Here is a 17,550-nt window from a genome sequence, read left to right as displayed (position 1 = left end):
TCATGACGATGCTCAGGCTTCTTTATCAAGCTTTGATTCATATTGATTTCAAAAATTATGCTGCTTTCTCCTAAGGCAGGTCATGTCGAACCGAATACCAATATGAGGTTTTTGCAGCTGGGAGTGTGTATCATCTTCCTTGGGATAAGCTTTATAGCCCTCCAAAGCAAGCGTCACCCCTAGTGATGCCATCACGCGGTGCCCTACCTCGTATTCTGCACTTCCGCATTCTCCTAGAACACCTTCGTGACTAAAATAGGCAATTTCATCAACATTTCAAATCTAGGAAAAAGAAATAAAAAAGGTTTCGGGCGCTCGATCTGCAAAATACCGACGATTACCATGGACGGACAAGACGAGGATAAGTCATGCAATCACTACATGAACAAAAATGATTGACCATGCACTGAAGATAAGAACAACATTCTCGAATAGAGCGGCCGTGCTTGGCGCCATGAAGAACACAAGTCTCCTCATTATTACATCAAGGACACGTTTGGTACGCTTCGGACTAGAATGAGCATAATACGGTTTAAGCGACATTGAAAAGTTAACCACATCAGCCGCTTTGATGAACAGCGGACGACGCGAATATCGAAAAGTTTTCAGTGTATTCCATATGGTGTATAAGCGAAGCAACGGGCGCCGAGACATGGAAAGAACTGGACACGAGACATGTAATCTCGGATTTCAGTGTCTCGCGTCTCCAAATTTCTCTAGTTCGCATGTGCTTCATTCACTGAATGCGTATTTTCGTTGTCAACCTCAGAATGAAGTGAGAATGTGGACATAGAGAATACACATCTATATGCCCTTTATTTCCTGTCGGTCTATCGATCATTGAATGGGAACCCACTCACTGGTGCCAAGCATGTCGCTATACCTGCGTTGTCCTGATAATAGCATCTGTGAATCCTCGGCATCTGGGGGTGAGCCTTTCGGGATGCCAGTGTACGTAACATATAAATTCATCAGAGCCATGATATGCAGAGCCAACTTACATCTGCACTCCGATGATTTCAGCATCACTCACTTACAAAGCTTACTTCGGATGATATATGCACAGACACACGCGCTGCTCTCGTTTCCCAGCACGCTCTCCTTCATTGATTCGACCATATTACTTACGGAGATATTCACAGCCAGAATTGGATGCTGCTGTTTTCTTCAATACCCTAGTGTGTCTATATGTGTTCCTGCATACTACAATAACCTAGATTGTGGTGAGCGTTACGTTAGGCCCCTCCCCCCAAAGATTACTTTCAACACGAAATAAGCAATCCTACGGATTTCTGTGAGATGTCCCCTAGCTTGCCCCGGTGCAGAAAACGTTCACTGTAAGCCGGGAGAAAATCACATGGGTAGCTTTCCGTACACTGTTTGCACACGATCAAGACGCGCAACCGAAATTTGTTTCGAATTTCCTTCGCTGAGAGTAGGTGTTAAGTGTTTAATGTGTTAAGATTCGGCACCAGAAACCTGGGTTACCGTCGAAGTAATTCCTTCGTGAGATATGATTTGTGTCATACAACGTTAACAAATAACGTCTGTGACATGAAAAAGTCCCCCCGCGCTTCTCTTTTTAAAACGGTTTTACCACTGCGTGTACTGTATCCCCGCATTCAATACACTCGAAACTCATGTGACGTTTCCTTCCCGTACTGTTTCCGACAGTCCTCGACACACTTCAACTGTCATTAAAGTATGCTGACCTGGAAGCATTCCGCTCGAAAGTTGCCATTCAATTACAACTATGCCATTTCTTACCCTGAAAATCTGGCTAGCCCCTCTTCAACCGAGAAGCTTTCATTGGCTACATTAGCTCAATAGACACCAACGCTTTCTATGTTGTGACAAATAATGTTAAAGAGGGCGCTCCCAGTATGCGGCATCTTGCGTGAAAACATTTTTTTACTATTCTCAACTTTGCACTAAGCTCTCAGTTTCTGTGTTCATTATTTAGTGAAAAATGCGAAAATGATAAATTCAGTTTTAGGGTACCAATACTGAAGTATTACTTCACATTACCAATTTCATATCAACATTGAAATCATCAATTGCATCCTAATCGCTGAACCAAATAAATTATCAGCAAGCATGCGTGTCAAATATGTTTCACGATAGCAAAACTGATTGCAAAGTTCTGAACTGTGGTGATACCTAGAATGCAGTTTTTAAGACTTCTCACGGTGATCCTATGAGCTGCCCACGTAGAATATTCATTACTCTGTGAACGTTTCCATACAGTTCTATAGGTAAAGCTGTACTTTTCGGATCTTATCTTTTCCGGCAGTACGAAAGCCGCTACTCGCCCCTGTTGACTATCTGAGGATTATTCGCGCGAGCTCAAGTTCCACTGAAAGATTTTCAAGTTCGGAAAAAATTTTATTTCATCTGAATACGTTCATCGTATTCGTCTGTGTCAGCGTTTTAGTTATTCAAGCGATTATTCTCTTTGTTTTGCTACTATATTCAGAAGTGGGCCACCAACGTTGAATACTCTCACTCTTGTGAAGCCGGTGCTGTGACGCCAGCAAACAAAGAAGCCGAACCAGCTTCACAGACGTGCGACTACTGCTTTGAAGAATGGAGTATGGAAGACATCATAGTAAGAATAAATAATTTTGTTTTTTCGTACAAGGCGTAAAACCTGTAAGACGCCATGATTATTCAAGCTGAACGAGAGCCATCCTGTATTATATTGCCAAAGCAATTTATTAACACCCAAGTCCTTAACAAAATCTATGACAAATTATCAAATTTTGCGCGAATACGTAGAAACAATAAACAAAGATTGCTAACGCGTATTTTTATCGAACACTACAAATTAAGGAATATATAACAGAATTGCTAAGTACACCGAAAATATCACACGCGACAAAGTAATATGTAACGTTAGTGAATACCAGGTGCCACATGCTACAGGTGTAGCTGAGGGTGATACGTTCAGGTGTGAGAACTTGAACCAGCAATAGAGCGTCCTGTTCTCTGCTTTAGCTTGCCTTTGTTTCTCCGATTAATTTACCAGCAACCAATTGAAACTACCTGTCACATTTCAGGCTGAATGAAAGCGCAATCTGAATGTTTGCCTTAACTGATTTTATACTTCTTTCGTATGCCTCAGTATATGTAAACATTAGTGAAGTAAAGCACAGGCTATTCGACTACCATCGTAAGAGCTTTTAACTCACTGGCAGAGATGCTCGCCAAATAAGTGCTCACATGGACCTTTTTAAGCCGCCTGCTAAGTCTCCCCGGCATCGTTAATAAAAAAGACATACTTTGGATAACACTGTTTCACCTTTTATAGCTACCTTTGCTCAAATGCTTGTCAGTGCGCCATTATTCACGCTACGCTGAAAGCTGAGCTTGTATGTGCCCTATTTCTTTTTTTTTTCGTGGTGAAATACGTTCACAAACAAGAGAAACGCTGCCAGATCACGCACGTACCGCGCGAGGAGATGTCGTGGAGCCAAGAAAGGGCCATATGCAAATGTCATGCCGGCGTTTCTCTTCCACTAATCAGTAACCAGAAAAGAAATACTTGTCATTGAAAGGAAGGATAATTATGTGTAAAAACTGCAGTGCAGATTCCAATTGCGCAAATAAAAAACGTATCACAAAACATTTATTTACATCAGCATATTGCAAGACTAAAACAACTGAAGAACTACATTCCAATTTTGCATTATGGAGTGCCGGGATCGTCGACCAATATTTTGTACCTTCTATGCATAGGGTATGCAGGAGTGCAGGAAGTGCAATGGTGCAGTGGGAACACGGAGAAGGACTTTACTTCTTCTGAAGACTTCGCTACAACTATTGTTCGACATCCCTTTTCCATTTAAACTGATAGTAGCACTGTTTACCAAGAAAATAAATTATGACTGAAAACTAAATGTACATGGATTCCTAGATTCCTGCTGGTCACATTATTCCGCTATGTTGTGATATTTGTTCACTAAATTGATTTTACAAGCAGACATAAGTTACAGCGTATTTACCATGAAACAGGGCCACGTCGCTCAGTGCACTAAGCGTGGCCCGCCTTCCCGAGAATGTGGAGCAGTGACTACAGCTAATGGCAAGAGTACGGAGCGTCACGAAAGCTGTTGGGATGACCAAAAACCGAAAGAAGAGGGGCAGCATCGGACACAAGGGTAAGGAGTAAAACTTGCATGTTGAGATGAAATGATTATAATAAAACAAAGTTTGTGAGGTATCCGTAGCAAGAAGCGCTGAGAATAAGGAAAACATAGACGATTGTTCTGTATTGATCAATGTCAAATAAAGTTGTAATCATTCAGTTAGGCACTTGAATAGGTAAGTCATAACTTGCCCTCAGTTTTCACCTCATTGTTTCTTGATTAGAATAAGGACAGTCTCGAAAAAGGTAGGCTTGATATAACCTATAAGCTTAAGCGGACTATCACGAGGCTGCCACCCTCCTCGTTTTGCCGAGTTCTTTATCTTCCATCCAGTAGGAGCCGACATTTCACGTGCTCTAGTATGAATGAGGGTGACGCTGCTGGATGCCCTCAACGATAGATTACACGCAACACAGTTATTTTAGTGAAAGATGGAACAGCCGCCGCCACAGCACAGTCGGTAGAGAGCACGGTATGTGAAATTGGGAGGCCGTGGTTTTGGATACAAACGGTGGCATGTGGTTGGATCTAGTGCGAAAGCTGAAATCCGTAGGCTAGTATAGGGAGCTTGCATGAAGCGATGCATGCTGGGCAATTTGCCATGATGATGTCGTTGACAGCAGACGACGCACCACGGCACTGCCACACTAGCCTCATCTACGTGGTCGCATATGAAGCGATGCATGCTGGGCAATTTGCCATGATGATGTCGTTGACAGCAGACGACGCACCACGGCACTGCCACACTAGCCTCATCTACGTGGTTGCATATGAAGCGATGCATGCTGGGCAATTTGCCATGATGATGTCGTTGACAGCAGACGACGCACCACGGCACTGCCACACTAGCCTCATCTACGTGGTCGCATATGAAGGAATGCATGCTGGGCAATTTGCCATGATGGTGTCGTTGACAGCAGACGACGCACCACGGCACTGCCACACTAGCCTCATCTACGTGGTCGCATGGTGCGCGCAGACGATGCTGGCGAGATCAGACAGGCTGACTGCGGGTTCTTCACGAATCTAAAAATACGTCTGCACGAATGCGAGAAGCTAAAGGATGTCTCTAGCGACGCCGACGCGAATGGCTCGCACTGGCAAACAAACGCGAGATGGACGCCAATCCGGAAAGGTATCAAACACTACTGGCCAGAGAGAGAGAAATCATGAATGTCGGCGCTATAGCCAGGTTCAGGCGCATAGTGCAGTCAGTCGTTCGCGCGTAGATTGAACAGGTCTGCCTCGCACTGCTTTGCATTTCTTCATAGAGCGTCCGAAATTTTGGGCACAAAGCACTTGCTCAATTCTAGCCACTGTAATTCAGCCTGGCTGCGCTGCGCACCGCCCGCTGCCGCTGACAACACATGGCGGATTACGCAGCATGCGTCTCTTCATGCAAGCTCTCTATACCGCGAGCAAATTCTTGTCGTCCTTGTTATTGAAGTAGCTGTAGGAAAACGCTATGCATAAATCGTTTAGGGGTACAGATATCCTTGAACCAAGTTTCACGAGAGTTATCCGTGAGCCGCTCCCCAGTCGCTGCTGCCGCTTCGAATTTTTCTCGCTTCCGCGCTTGGTAAGGTTCTCGGCAACAGACCAGTTTGCCTCCTCGCTGATACATGGTCTCGGCAGCCGGTGATGCACGGATGTGGTCTTTATCTTAGACGAAATGGTTTATGTCTATTTACAGTAGTGAAATGAAGAAGTGCAGTAGATGGAAATTCATATAGACGATGATGATCAGTGCGCCGCTCGAGAGTGTCTCTTAGTTGGAACTTGATGAAACCGACGATGTTTATAGCACAACGCGATATTGTGTTGCTGTTTTGCGCGAAATGTGATCAGCTGCGGCGAGACCACAGTGCTGGCGTCGTGCCTGGCCACGACGGTGAATAATTTGATATTTGCTGCACAGCGTGAGATGAAACAATATGCTGCGCACCAGAACGTGGCGCAACTTGTAACTCATGTAACTCTTTGTAACTCATGAAGTACTAGGTCCAGGACTTCATGTCGCAGTCTGGAGCCCTCAAACACCCCCTTCCCCTCCTCGCCTCAGGTCATCCTTGTGAATAATAAGTTATGAATGAATAAATTCTAAAATTAACGTAGTAGAGCTGACTCTCTAAAAACACTGTACCGCTTCTACTACCACAGTGCAGCAAGAAAGACGTAGATGTGAGGCGGACGATCTGTCAGCGAAGTGTTAGATGGAGCTGGCCGAGAAACGATGATAAATTGCTAACAAATGTTTCTTATTTCACCTAACTACACGAAACAAGGTGACCTCGTTCTCGTAATATGAGAAGCATAGAAACAATTCTACGTTTCTTTTCTTACATTTCCTGATCAATTATCCCCACGGTTATTTTTTTATTTACATTACGTTGAATAAAAAAAATCTACTCATGGCATCTTCGTCTATACGTCTGCAGTTCGTCGTGAAGAAATAAAGGTCGCTTCTCTGGGAATCATTTTTAATTCTTTTTAATAAGGCATTACAAGACAATTATACCTATATAGTGGATATATTTGCTAGTGCAGATAGGAATGTAGCATATTAGAAAAGAAATCCTTTTTAGAAACAAATGCAGTTCATGACATGAGACAACATTCCGTTAGGGATGGCGCAACCTTGACAATTCTTTGTAAATATCATTGTGTCATCATCATTTCCCAAGCGTCGTTTCTCGTTTTTCAGGAAGCATCGCTTTTTCAAGAAAATATCAGTTTAGATAGTAGGGATTGATATCTCAATGTGTCGGCATTGAAGCTCGCCGCTTACACTAATGCCGAAATATTGGCCACCGAATGTTTTTAGCAAGCCGAAGCAGTACGTTAACCACTTTCTCGGGTCCAGAAGTCGATTGACGTAAATGATGAGCCAGTGTCACCGGACTCAGGAATAGGGAACAGCAACGAACCGCATGTAAAGACGTAGAGGCGCGATAGCCACCTAGGGTATCATAATAAGAAACCGTAACCTATATCTATCTATTACCTGTCTTCTATTTCTGCTCCAACTAATCCTCTGTTATAGTTCATTGTCATTCAGTGAGGTATAGCTAACGCTTTGAAGCGGCCCCAGAATGTCATTAGATTATTAGTTCATTTGGCAGTCAACAATGTAATTAAACGAAACTTGCAGATAGTTTTTGCTTTCTGCTTGTGCAATCAGCGATGATCGCAAATGTGGGACCCAAAGCCTTGTGATTTCTCTGACTGCTCACTTGCAACAGTCCCTCAGTCCTCATTTCACTCCAATAAAACTGAAATGCCGCTATCTATTTCCAATTAGTCGCCACGTAAGCTGATTATTTCCTAAGTAACCCTGACGACCTGAGTGATTTTAATGTATCAGACCACTGCATGCAGTAATAAAATAATTCCCCGAGAGCAGAGTATCGTGAGAAATTCGCTACTTTTATCTTCTTCCTCTCCAGCACCACTACGAAAGAGGAAGAGTTTCAAAGACGCGAGCACATCGAACAAGAAGTTCAGATGCTTAAAGAAACTATAATGGTGAGCAATGGTTTTCTTGTTCACTAGAAGTGGTGAAGTTCTGTACGTTTAAAGCAAAATCAAGCTAATTTTCCGCTCCAAATTCCAGAACAGGCTAGGTATGGCGACGTTTTTGTTTAAAAATTCTTTAGCAATGAGTATTATTGAATCATTACAAGATGAAGCTAAGTTCCCGTCTTACAACGACGTTAACTTTTGGATGTCGTTGACATCATTTCTCTGGTTCGGGCGATAAAACACTCGTTTTTTTCTATGCTTGCCTGAAATGAATCATAACTTTATTTTCTTTCGCAAACTTAGAATGTTGTCTGATACTATGGCGTATAAAGTGATGCCAGTATTGAATATTGCTGAATAATATCAAATTTTTTCCTGCGCAGAGGAATCTTGGCTTCAGACATTGAGGAAGGAAAGCTTAGGAGAGGCCCTGACGTCATTTTTTTGAAGCCGGCGCTGCCGCGCCGCGACCGGACGCTGCAACGTCTCTCCTTCTCCTTTACCCTTTCTCCGAGACGCTCACGTACCTAGGGACCTTAGCAACGCTGTTGCTAGTGGCCCGAGTTTTCATAGCAACAGCGCCGCCGTTGCTAATGGCCCGACTTGGCTAACCTTAAATTTTGACGTCACTTCCGCCACACTTTCTCCAATGCATTGGGAATGGCAAGGGCCTCTCCTAAGTTGTTTCCTTCCTCCATGGCTTCAGAGCTTTTGCTTTACGAACGCAGTCTAATTACGTCTGTTACAAAAATCCAAAGGGCCATGCATACTACCAGCATCCAAAGATATGGTCTAAAAAAGGCGCTCATTTTTAGGGTGCAATCTTGAGATCGCACCATAAAAATGCACCCTAAAGATATGCGGTAATGCAAAGTTTCACTTAAAAATTAGCTTTTCGAGAAATTTCTTATGTACTTTATGTCGAATATTTTATCGCGCCAGGGAAAGCCTCATTGTGGTACGCGAGAGGCGCATGGAGGTTGAAGTATATTTTTCTCCATTAGTCAATGTTGTTGAAATCTGGATCCCTGCTGTCATAAAAAAACTATTACTAAATTTTATAAACAAATAATTAATTCTAAAGCGCTCTCGTAATGCGCAAGGTAATCTGTGCAGGCGCTTTTTTGTTAATGAGCGACGTTGAGAATGCAATTTCTTGTTAGTATGAGTTTTGCAAGGCTGCCCGCTTTTATGCCATGTCCACTGCATAAATTATCTTTTTTTGTTTTTGTTTTTTTTGAACACTTTTTCTTACCCAAAGTTACATAGTAAGCCATATGTTCTGCTTGACTGCAGGCAAAAAGATAGAATCATCGCTTAAACTGCGCAACATGCGATGTATACCTGACAGACTTACTCAAGGCACGAACATATCTGTCTTCTTATGCACGGCTTCATTGTTTAATGTTTCCGAACGCATTTCATTCGTGTCAAGAACGTACTATAGTAGTATAAAAGAAGGAAAAGTATCTATGTGGGCACTTACTGGCTATTTCCTCCAATTCTTGCAGAGACTAGAGCAAAGGATTGAGAGGCTGGAGATGCCACTGCGGAAAATCATCGTAGAACTTCGTGAAAAAAAGGAGCACCGCGGTTACAAGAATTGAGGTTCAGACGTCGAGAAAGAAATGTGCGGCTGCATGAAATAAACAAAATAAATATGGACGTCTATTATTTGACGCAAAACCCTAAAGGAGCGAAAACTGTTTGCCCTAATATTAAAACTTGAGTCCGGATCCACTTCTGCCTTAAGCGCGTCGTACAGCGATCACTACAGTAGGCCCGGAACAGTATACCGTGAATAAGCAATACGCGGGACACCATTTTTATCGTAGAGTGAAAACTTTTTAAGAGGTTTACTCTATCTCAGCACCGAACGTCGACAATTCGCTCGTATACCTCAATAGACATCCACATCTTTCGCTACACGATGCAGAGAACTGAAGTAAATTTTGTGAAGCAAAGGTCTTAATGCATTTAACAATTTGTCGCCGAAAATAAAATACCACGAACATGTTCCGATGCCGTTCATCAACAGGCCGAGGCAGAAAAAGTTACGCGCAGCTGATGTAGCATAGAGGGCAGTAGTGAGATACAACTTAGGAAACAAAAGACATTTTTTTGTTTTAAAAGGAGCCCTATGCTGGCAATGGCATCGACCGATTCTCGTTAATGTGAAACTGCGAGCGGAAAGCGGGGTGGGGCCAGGGTCGTATTTACCAGGGCTCAAAGGGTTCAAATGAACCGGGCTTTCCGTTTTTAGGGGCCCCCCGAGAGCGAAAAAATGTTGTGTTTCGAGATTTGGTCGTATAAATAGCCAAATAATTTTTCTAATTCCCGTGATTGAATTAGAGCTTATAAAATGTTGCAATTTCAGATGCTTCAAGCGCTGTTCGTCGCACCTCAAGTTTAATCCCACAGCCAGCCTCATATTTCGCCGGCACAAAGAAAATCAAATTCGTCCCCAAAAAATTAAAAAAAAAAAACCAAAATGGTTTTAGGTGGTTCTACCCAATTTCAGTTGTTCCAACCTGATCGCTGCTGAAACTCAACAGTAATAACAGGTTCTGGATGCCTACCAGTTAGAAGTCGAGGGTCTCAGTATGTGGTAAAGTGGAATTAATGAGTTCTAGCTAAGTTTCAGTTTGGTGTGCGCTCGTACCCACTGATAAACCAACTGATCTCTGTCATTACTGCAGTTGAGGTAAGTTATGTGTTTTATTTATATGAGTGTAAGTAGTGCAGGCTGTGACAAAATGGATAATTTATTAGTTAGAGAAAATGACTGCTCATAGCTGACAGTCACGTGAGAAATTTGCCGCTGCTGTGAGTGGAGACGCTAGATTCTCGAGCGGAAAAACGTTGAAGACCTCATTATGAAACTCTTCAATATAAAGGCTCGAAAACACATATGGAAACGTAAATACCTGTATTCACTTGTTTAAAAATGGAATGAAAAAAGTAGACATGTTATACCAATAAAATACCCGTGACTGCACTTCAAACTCCTTAGGAGCAGAAATGGCGCAAAATCACTCGGCTGGATTGTATAATTAACAGCATCATCATTGTCATTGTTATTATCATTATCTTTGTCTGGATCATTACTGTAGTCGTTACCACCATTATCACTAGCTCTATCTTCATTGTCATCCCGACTGCCATATTCGCTTCTTAATATTATCATGATCACTAACTAAATTCGGCGTCATTGCAATCGCTGCTATCATCTTTACGCTAGATAGAAAGAATTACGGTCTGCTTCTCACGAGCCCGACGTGTTGCAAGAGATTGCGCTCTTGTCTAAGGTTAAAGAGATAATGGTTCGATTCCCGGCAGAGACGACAATATTTTAAGTGCTAGGGCGAAGGACCTTTTCTGATCCCACTTGGTCTACACGGCGCTTGAGCCAAGGAAAACTTTCGCCTTAAATATTGTACTTCGGTGAAAGATTGAAACTTTTATGCTCTTCATTGCGTAAACATGTATTGTTCCTGTTAAATAATTATTAGCAGGCTGAAGCTTCGCCTTGTAGATGCGGAAGCACGGCTTAAGTATTCACCGTATTTTAAAGCAAAGTGAATGTGCGAGAATGAGGATCTTCATGAGAAGCCAGCAAGCAGCAGTCAATAACGCTGTCATATCCTAACCTAAAGGTGGATATTAAGTGTCCTTTTAAATATCTATCCTATTTTCTTCCAACCGCCATCCACGGTATAGGCGGCTTATATGTGTAAAGAGCTGATCGCGTTACATCGTAAAATGTAATTTTATTCTGGGAATAAGAAATCAGAAAGGGTATGTGACATGCAAAATAGCTTCGTTCTGTTTTAAAAGTGGAAATTATGTGTAAAATGTGAACATACTATATGTATGTGTGGGCAATACGCACAAAATGTAAATATATGTTACTGATCAGTTGAGCGTGGCTAAATATTATTTCTGTGCCAATTCAGTAGCGAAGTCAATTTGGTACAGGCTCCACTATTTTGAAAAGATTTAGCGCCCACATTTGTGACTGTGTTCGGAGCAGTAAACATGTTCTATATGCCCACTTTAGGTGAGCATATAGAACATAGTATCGCGGTTTATGTAAAAAAACATTGAATTAGGCGAGCTTCAATTCTTCTTGCTGGAGGAATTCACAAATTGGGAGGAATTAGCTTATTTGTGACAAGAATTTTGGAACAGCTTATGAATAAGAACCATCTCTAGTTCATCGGTGCTCACACGCAGCCAATCGTCCTGCGAAATCGAATTAGCGACGCAAGTAACAACTCAAAAAATTAATTTTTTTATTAATTAGCGTTCTGGTTCTTGAAGGAAATATTTTGTGTCCTGTGATTTTCTAGAACAGCTCAGTGTAGGCGTTATTCTGTACGTGGGCTCTGCGAGAAAGTATATGCTCAGGCGATGTTCATAAACAGTCCGCCGATTGTTCGAGTAAATGCGGCATGTGCTATCCCGATAGGAAATTATAAAACACGTGATATCTCAAAAATCACAACATGGGGCAGGGTAGGGTGTTAGGGACATATAGGGGCCATTATTGGTTTTTTCGAACCGGGCCCTCATCGCTGTTAATCCGCCCTTTGGTGTGGCCCATGAAGGAAGCTTCAGCGCGCATTAATTTGTTTGCCGAGTGCTGCGTCATGAAGATCATGAAGAGTGCTGCGTCATGAAGATCAGCCACTCGCTTTTGGATAAAGCGCCTCTTTTTAAGGGCATCTGCCGACTTTATGAAGTAAAAGATTCACTACGCAAGGTAAAGCACTCTTTGCGTAACTAACCTTGACAGATACTGCGCCTTTGTTTTCTTATAAAGCAATTTACAATTGAAGCGAAGGCTTCACTAAGCTAGAAAGAGCAGTTATGCGAGTACTCTGCCTTCATTTTACAAAACCTAACTTGAAACCATCGTACTGCAAGCGATAGTCCATTTTTTTTTTTCATAAGACGCTGTAAAATTTTACTTATGAGTTTTTGATTTACAACTCACTTAAAAAATTCTAGCAGTAGCACCAAAATAAATGTATCTTTTAAAATTACACAGTTAGATCACTAGCGCTGGCAATAGTTGATGACATGCGCAAGGCGAGTTATTACGCGACCGTACAGTGCACGGAACTTGAGACGATTGCCAGCCGCCAGCATCAGACCTGGTGCTTCACACCTCGGACGTGGTGCTTTTCCACGCTGGCGTTAGTCGAATGTATGCTCTAGCATTCGCGCGAAAGTTTGAATTTGCGGTACTTTTCAAAATCCTTGCTCATATTTTTGGAGTAAATAGGTTCCACGAAGTGTATTTGTAGTTGTAACTAGATGACACCGAACGTATTCTACACAACTGACTTTTGCTGCTTTAGAGCCTTTGACGTATTGCGGCTCAAAAGGAAAATGTACTTGGCAGCATCGTAGTTACATATCTATGTAGTTCTATATGTTCACTTTGTTTTGAATGAACTAGGATAACATTTATTCCAAACTGGTGAAAAAATTGCGCTGCACCATGCACACCACATGAAAGGAAGAAAATGAGACACAATGTTTCTACAACAATGAGTTCAACTAGCTGCACAAACGTGAAATAGCAAAACAAATTTCTTCTCCTATACTCAGAGCACTAAACTTGCCTAAAACGTTAAGCAGCATGTGTCATTCATGACACCAGTGCGTTCTGTAAACGATATTACTGTTCAGTTTAAATTTCAGTGCCTATAGTTTGTGTAGAAAACACATCGTTCCACAAAACGTTTATTTAAAATTTCTAATGAACAAAACTGTCATTTGAAGGTATAATTAAAGATGTCGTAGGCGCCAAGCTTGAATTTTGCGTAGTTCCTCGTGCAACACGAACGCATAAATATTTATACTCGATTGGAGACTATCTGTGCGCTAATTTGTCAATTCAACGGTGGGTTAGGTATTTGATGATTGGCAGTATTTGCGCCGAATTAAGCAAATGGCGAACATTCTACACATGTCTGAAGACAATTGTTTTCCCGGTAGCAAGTTTTGAAATCTGCGGGCCTATCATAGGCGTCAGAGCGACGTTCGCAGGTTTTATAACGCCAAATATTTTAAAAACGAAGAAACAGAAAAGATGCACTTTGTGTATTCCGGCTGAAGCCCATTCATTTTATAAGCAGTAACTCGGTCGTGAATTATATGCTGTTACATTTTACCGGTAGGGAAATGTGCCCTACTGGAACAATCATGACGGGCTCTAACAGTGCTTGGTTATTGAGGTGTGAAAATTTACTTTTCGTTTCTGACGCAATTGCGCCAAGTTCGCGTACGAGCATGCTTGAGCTTGAGCTAGAATTTGTGGCATATACCTTCGATATTCAAATATATTTTCGAACGCTTATACATTTATAAGATCACGTATAAGCTGGAGGCAAAATAAACGGAAAGAGATTACTTTTCGTAAATGATTTCATCTTCGCTTTTGGTTTCCATAACACAGTTCTATATCAAGCGCTTTGCTGCATATGTACTTAAGCCTTGCTAGAATCTGATGATAATTATTTGGTCCGATTTCTGGAACGCCGGAAAGCAAGGCCTTATCTTAAAACTGAAAAAATGTGTAGCCTCCTTCAAATAAAGTATCAATAAATAAAAATACCACATGTAAACGTTTATTACCTTGATAAACTGCACACGTGCCCCAAAAAGAAAATATAACGTATGGGCCTCAAAGCTCCCCAACCGTGCACCGTCGCTCGATGCTTGCTTTTAAACTTGCCGGTGTCGACATCGTTTGGAGCGTAGCTGAGCTATATGTTTGATGAAAGGACAAACATCCGGGATAGCAGTCATGTCGTATCTTGTTCGGGGCGGAATGCTGCTCCGAAAGGGGTTAAAAAAAAACAGCACATTCTTGATAACAGCTGTTTGCACACGGCACAGGCAGGTTGATTCTCACTGTTCGAGCAGGATAAGCACAGTTTGGGCGTGCACTTCTCGTGTCTCTACAAAATGAAAATTTCGATCACTGGAGGAGCTGACGGGTTTGTTGTCTCCTATTTATGCTAACATTTTTATTTGCCTGGAAATATGTTTTGCCTTTAGTGCATATAGTGAGTGCGATAATTTTTTTTTGTGTTTAAAATCTATGTCAGTAATGCAGCTCGAGCAGTTTTGGGACTTTCTGAGAACGCATACAGATAATGGAATTCGTACTGCATGTGCACTGAACCCTGCAAGTGACATAACACAGAGAGACCTGCTTGTTAGAATAGCTGAGCGTCTGAAAAGGACCGGATAATGACTACGAAAAACACTGCAGTATTCTACTTGAGGTTGAGAAAGGCCTGAGGCGTAGGCAAGGTTGAACATTTAAGGCCTCTTGCTTATTACCGTTTCTCGAACCCTGACATAGTGTCTACTTTCTACTTGGTGATTCAAAGCATAATTTACCAAGATCATATTATTTAAAGGAATCACTGAATATTGGTAACAAAAGGGATTGCAAAATCAAAACTGGCATTTCGCAAGTAACAGAGCTATGTGTTTAGTTTACAAGTATTACACCTCATATCCACGAAGAATGTCCTTTTTTTGTCACTAGATACGATAAAAATTAGCACCCTACCTTTATTCCACTTCTGCTTACCAGTTAATATAATAGGACCATTTCTGTCGCGCGCATTGTTTTTATGCATTCTTTAAACATTGTGTTGCAATTGCAATGCCTGTCTTTTATGTTATAGAGCGTACTTACTAAGACACACGTCTGTATGTAACACGTCATTGTTCGACATAGCAACAAAATGGGGAATAACGACAAAGGAAGTTCAGAGATGAAACTGATAATCGTATCGACAGATACTGCTTCTTGGATGTACAAAAAATCTTTATATTGAAATGCAAACAGGGTATATACTCTACATGTGTCAATTCCGAAAGGTGAGCTTTTTTGTCAACGAGCGTAACTGCGTTCGGCCTAATTAAGAAGTGAGAATCTTTTCTCCGCATTAACGTATGTCGGTGCTGAACATTATTGCAACAGCAAACAGCATCCGTAAGTGTAGGCTCCAAACTGCCAGGACTGAACATCGCGTTTCAGTGAGAGGCAGTTTCTCTTGGAACGTGTCTTACTATGAGCGGCGGCCTGGTGTGTTACCGACCCACCGCTTGTAAATGCTAGCGTGTCATGAATAATATCTTCGTGATTAGGCAATGCTATCTCGCATCTGCTTTTTGTTATTTTGACAGTACAGATGATCAGAAAATCTGGAATCGACGTTGTCGACGTTTGAGATAACGTCACTGGCATGTCTCAGCTAAGTAGTAGTGGGCAGTAGACATGGATAGGCACTGATTGATCGCCGAGTTAGACAACGTCACAAAATAACATATCACATTTAAAAGCGAGCGCGAACTGCCAGAGCGGGTAATTTAAAATGAAAGGTGGAATGTCGATTAACCTTCTGTAAGCATGTATACCATCTCAGGCTCCTAGGAAACGCAGATACGTTCGAAAGGCTTGGTTAGCTGGGCTACAGATCTATGTCGGGTAGACTTTCATTGAATGTAGTAGCATACGAAAGTACCCCAATAGGCGCGTGTGAGATAATCGCGGCTCGAATGAAATGATCAGTGTTTAAGGGAAAAGAAGTACGCAGAAACGAGAACTACAATACGGGCAGCGCCACCTAAAGCCAATAATGTTGCATTTCCTGACTACTAACGGTGAAGTTTAATTTTCCAAAAACTTTAAAGAGAACATATTGAATTATACTAGGTCAGTGTACGATCTTCCGAGGTACACTAAGGTCTTTATCTTGTGACAGCTTGGTACGCTTCCGCTTTTAGCGGGTTATCACAACTTAATAGTAAGGCCCAACGGCCGTTTCGCCAGGGCAGATTTCGAATCTGCAACTCCCAACACCGATATTATGTCCATTATCTAACTCAAAGTTACACCCTTGTAATCTTTTACTCTTTCTATACGGTGAAAACATCCCCAGTGCAAAGCGTCTCTGTCTTCACAAATAACCATGTTTCATTTATATGTTCGCTGAATCCAATGAAAATCATCATTTATGAAATGTGCAGTGCGATAACTCAGATGTGCTCGTAAAGTATGAAACAGTCTCATTATTAGAGATATAAATTGTTCTTGGCACAATATATATAAGCGCTTACACCTCTGAAAATTTAATTAATGAGCCCACCAGGCATCTCGCTGGAAAATGTAAGTGAATCAAGGGTGAGCGCTGCATTTCCAACTCGCGTTTCGTTTCCTACAGGGCCCTTGAAGGAAGCCACCTATTTGGATTTAGAGCTACGGTTCCATCATTACAGGTGGTTTTGCTAACCGGTTAAATATTCGCCGAAACTCTCTGCTAGTCCATGTCAAAATTTGACAGTCCCATTACACAGCATCAAATCATGGTTTACATCGCCAGCAGACGTTTACTAAAGGGCTGGCTAGGAACCGTTTCAATTTCACTTTCTCTATTCAAAGCAGGTAACCATTGATATTCCTTTTACAATCAAAAACCACTTCTATTACTGAGTTTCAACAATTGCCGCATTGTAAAAATACTCTAACAAAGCACGTGGTGCGCGCGGGAGATGTGCTGAATAAAAATATTTTTAAATTTTGTTTTTGTTTTTATATTTTCAGGTGTTTCTTACATTTGTGGGTAGATGAAAGTAGTTTCGTCACGTGCAAGATTTTCAAATGGGACGAATCGTTGCTGGAGTATTGCGTGGGCTGCAACTTGATTGAGGAGAGGCTGTACAGGCTTTCGTGTCAGCACAGCATGTGTGGACCTTGTCTGCATGCCGACAAAGATCATGTTTGTCGAATTTGCAAATATAGAACAGTGACGCAAGAGGTGATGTGCAAGTTTTGTTTCCTTGTGTG

The 17,550-nt window shown here is 41.8% G+C and overlaps 1 protein-coding gene across 1 annotated transcript in view; it reads left to right on the top strand.

The window, feature by feature from the left end:
• Positions 1-17,550, top strand: part of LOC146173903 (uncharacterized) — a 51,922-nt gene that overhangs the window by 18,602 nt on the left and 15,770 nt on the right. The window contains exons 7-9 of the mRNA XM_084585294.1: positions 2,477-2,608; positions 4,015-4,160; positions 7,595-7,673. Of these exons, the coding sequence (XP_084441420.1) occupies positions 2,477-2,608; positions 4,015-4,160; positions 7,595-7,673 (357 nt within the window). The remainder of the gene's footprint in view (positions 1-2,476; positions 2,609-4,014; positions 4,161-7,594; positions 7,674-17,550) is intronic.

Source organism: Amblyomma maculatum, chromosome 11, assembly GCF_055883805.1.
Source record: "Amblyomma maculatum isolate TAMU_Amacu chromosome 11, ASM5588380v1, whole genome shotgun sequence".
Lineage (NCBI taxonomy): Eukaryota > Metazoa > Arthropoda > Arachnida > Ixodida > Ixodidae > Amblyomma > Amblyomma maculatum.
Note: the sequence above shows the minus strand (reverse complement) of the source record. Positions and strands in the feature narration are given on the sequence as shown.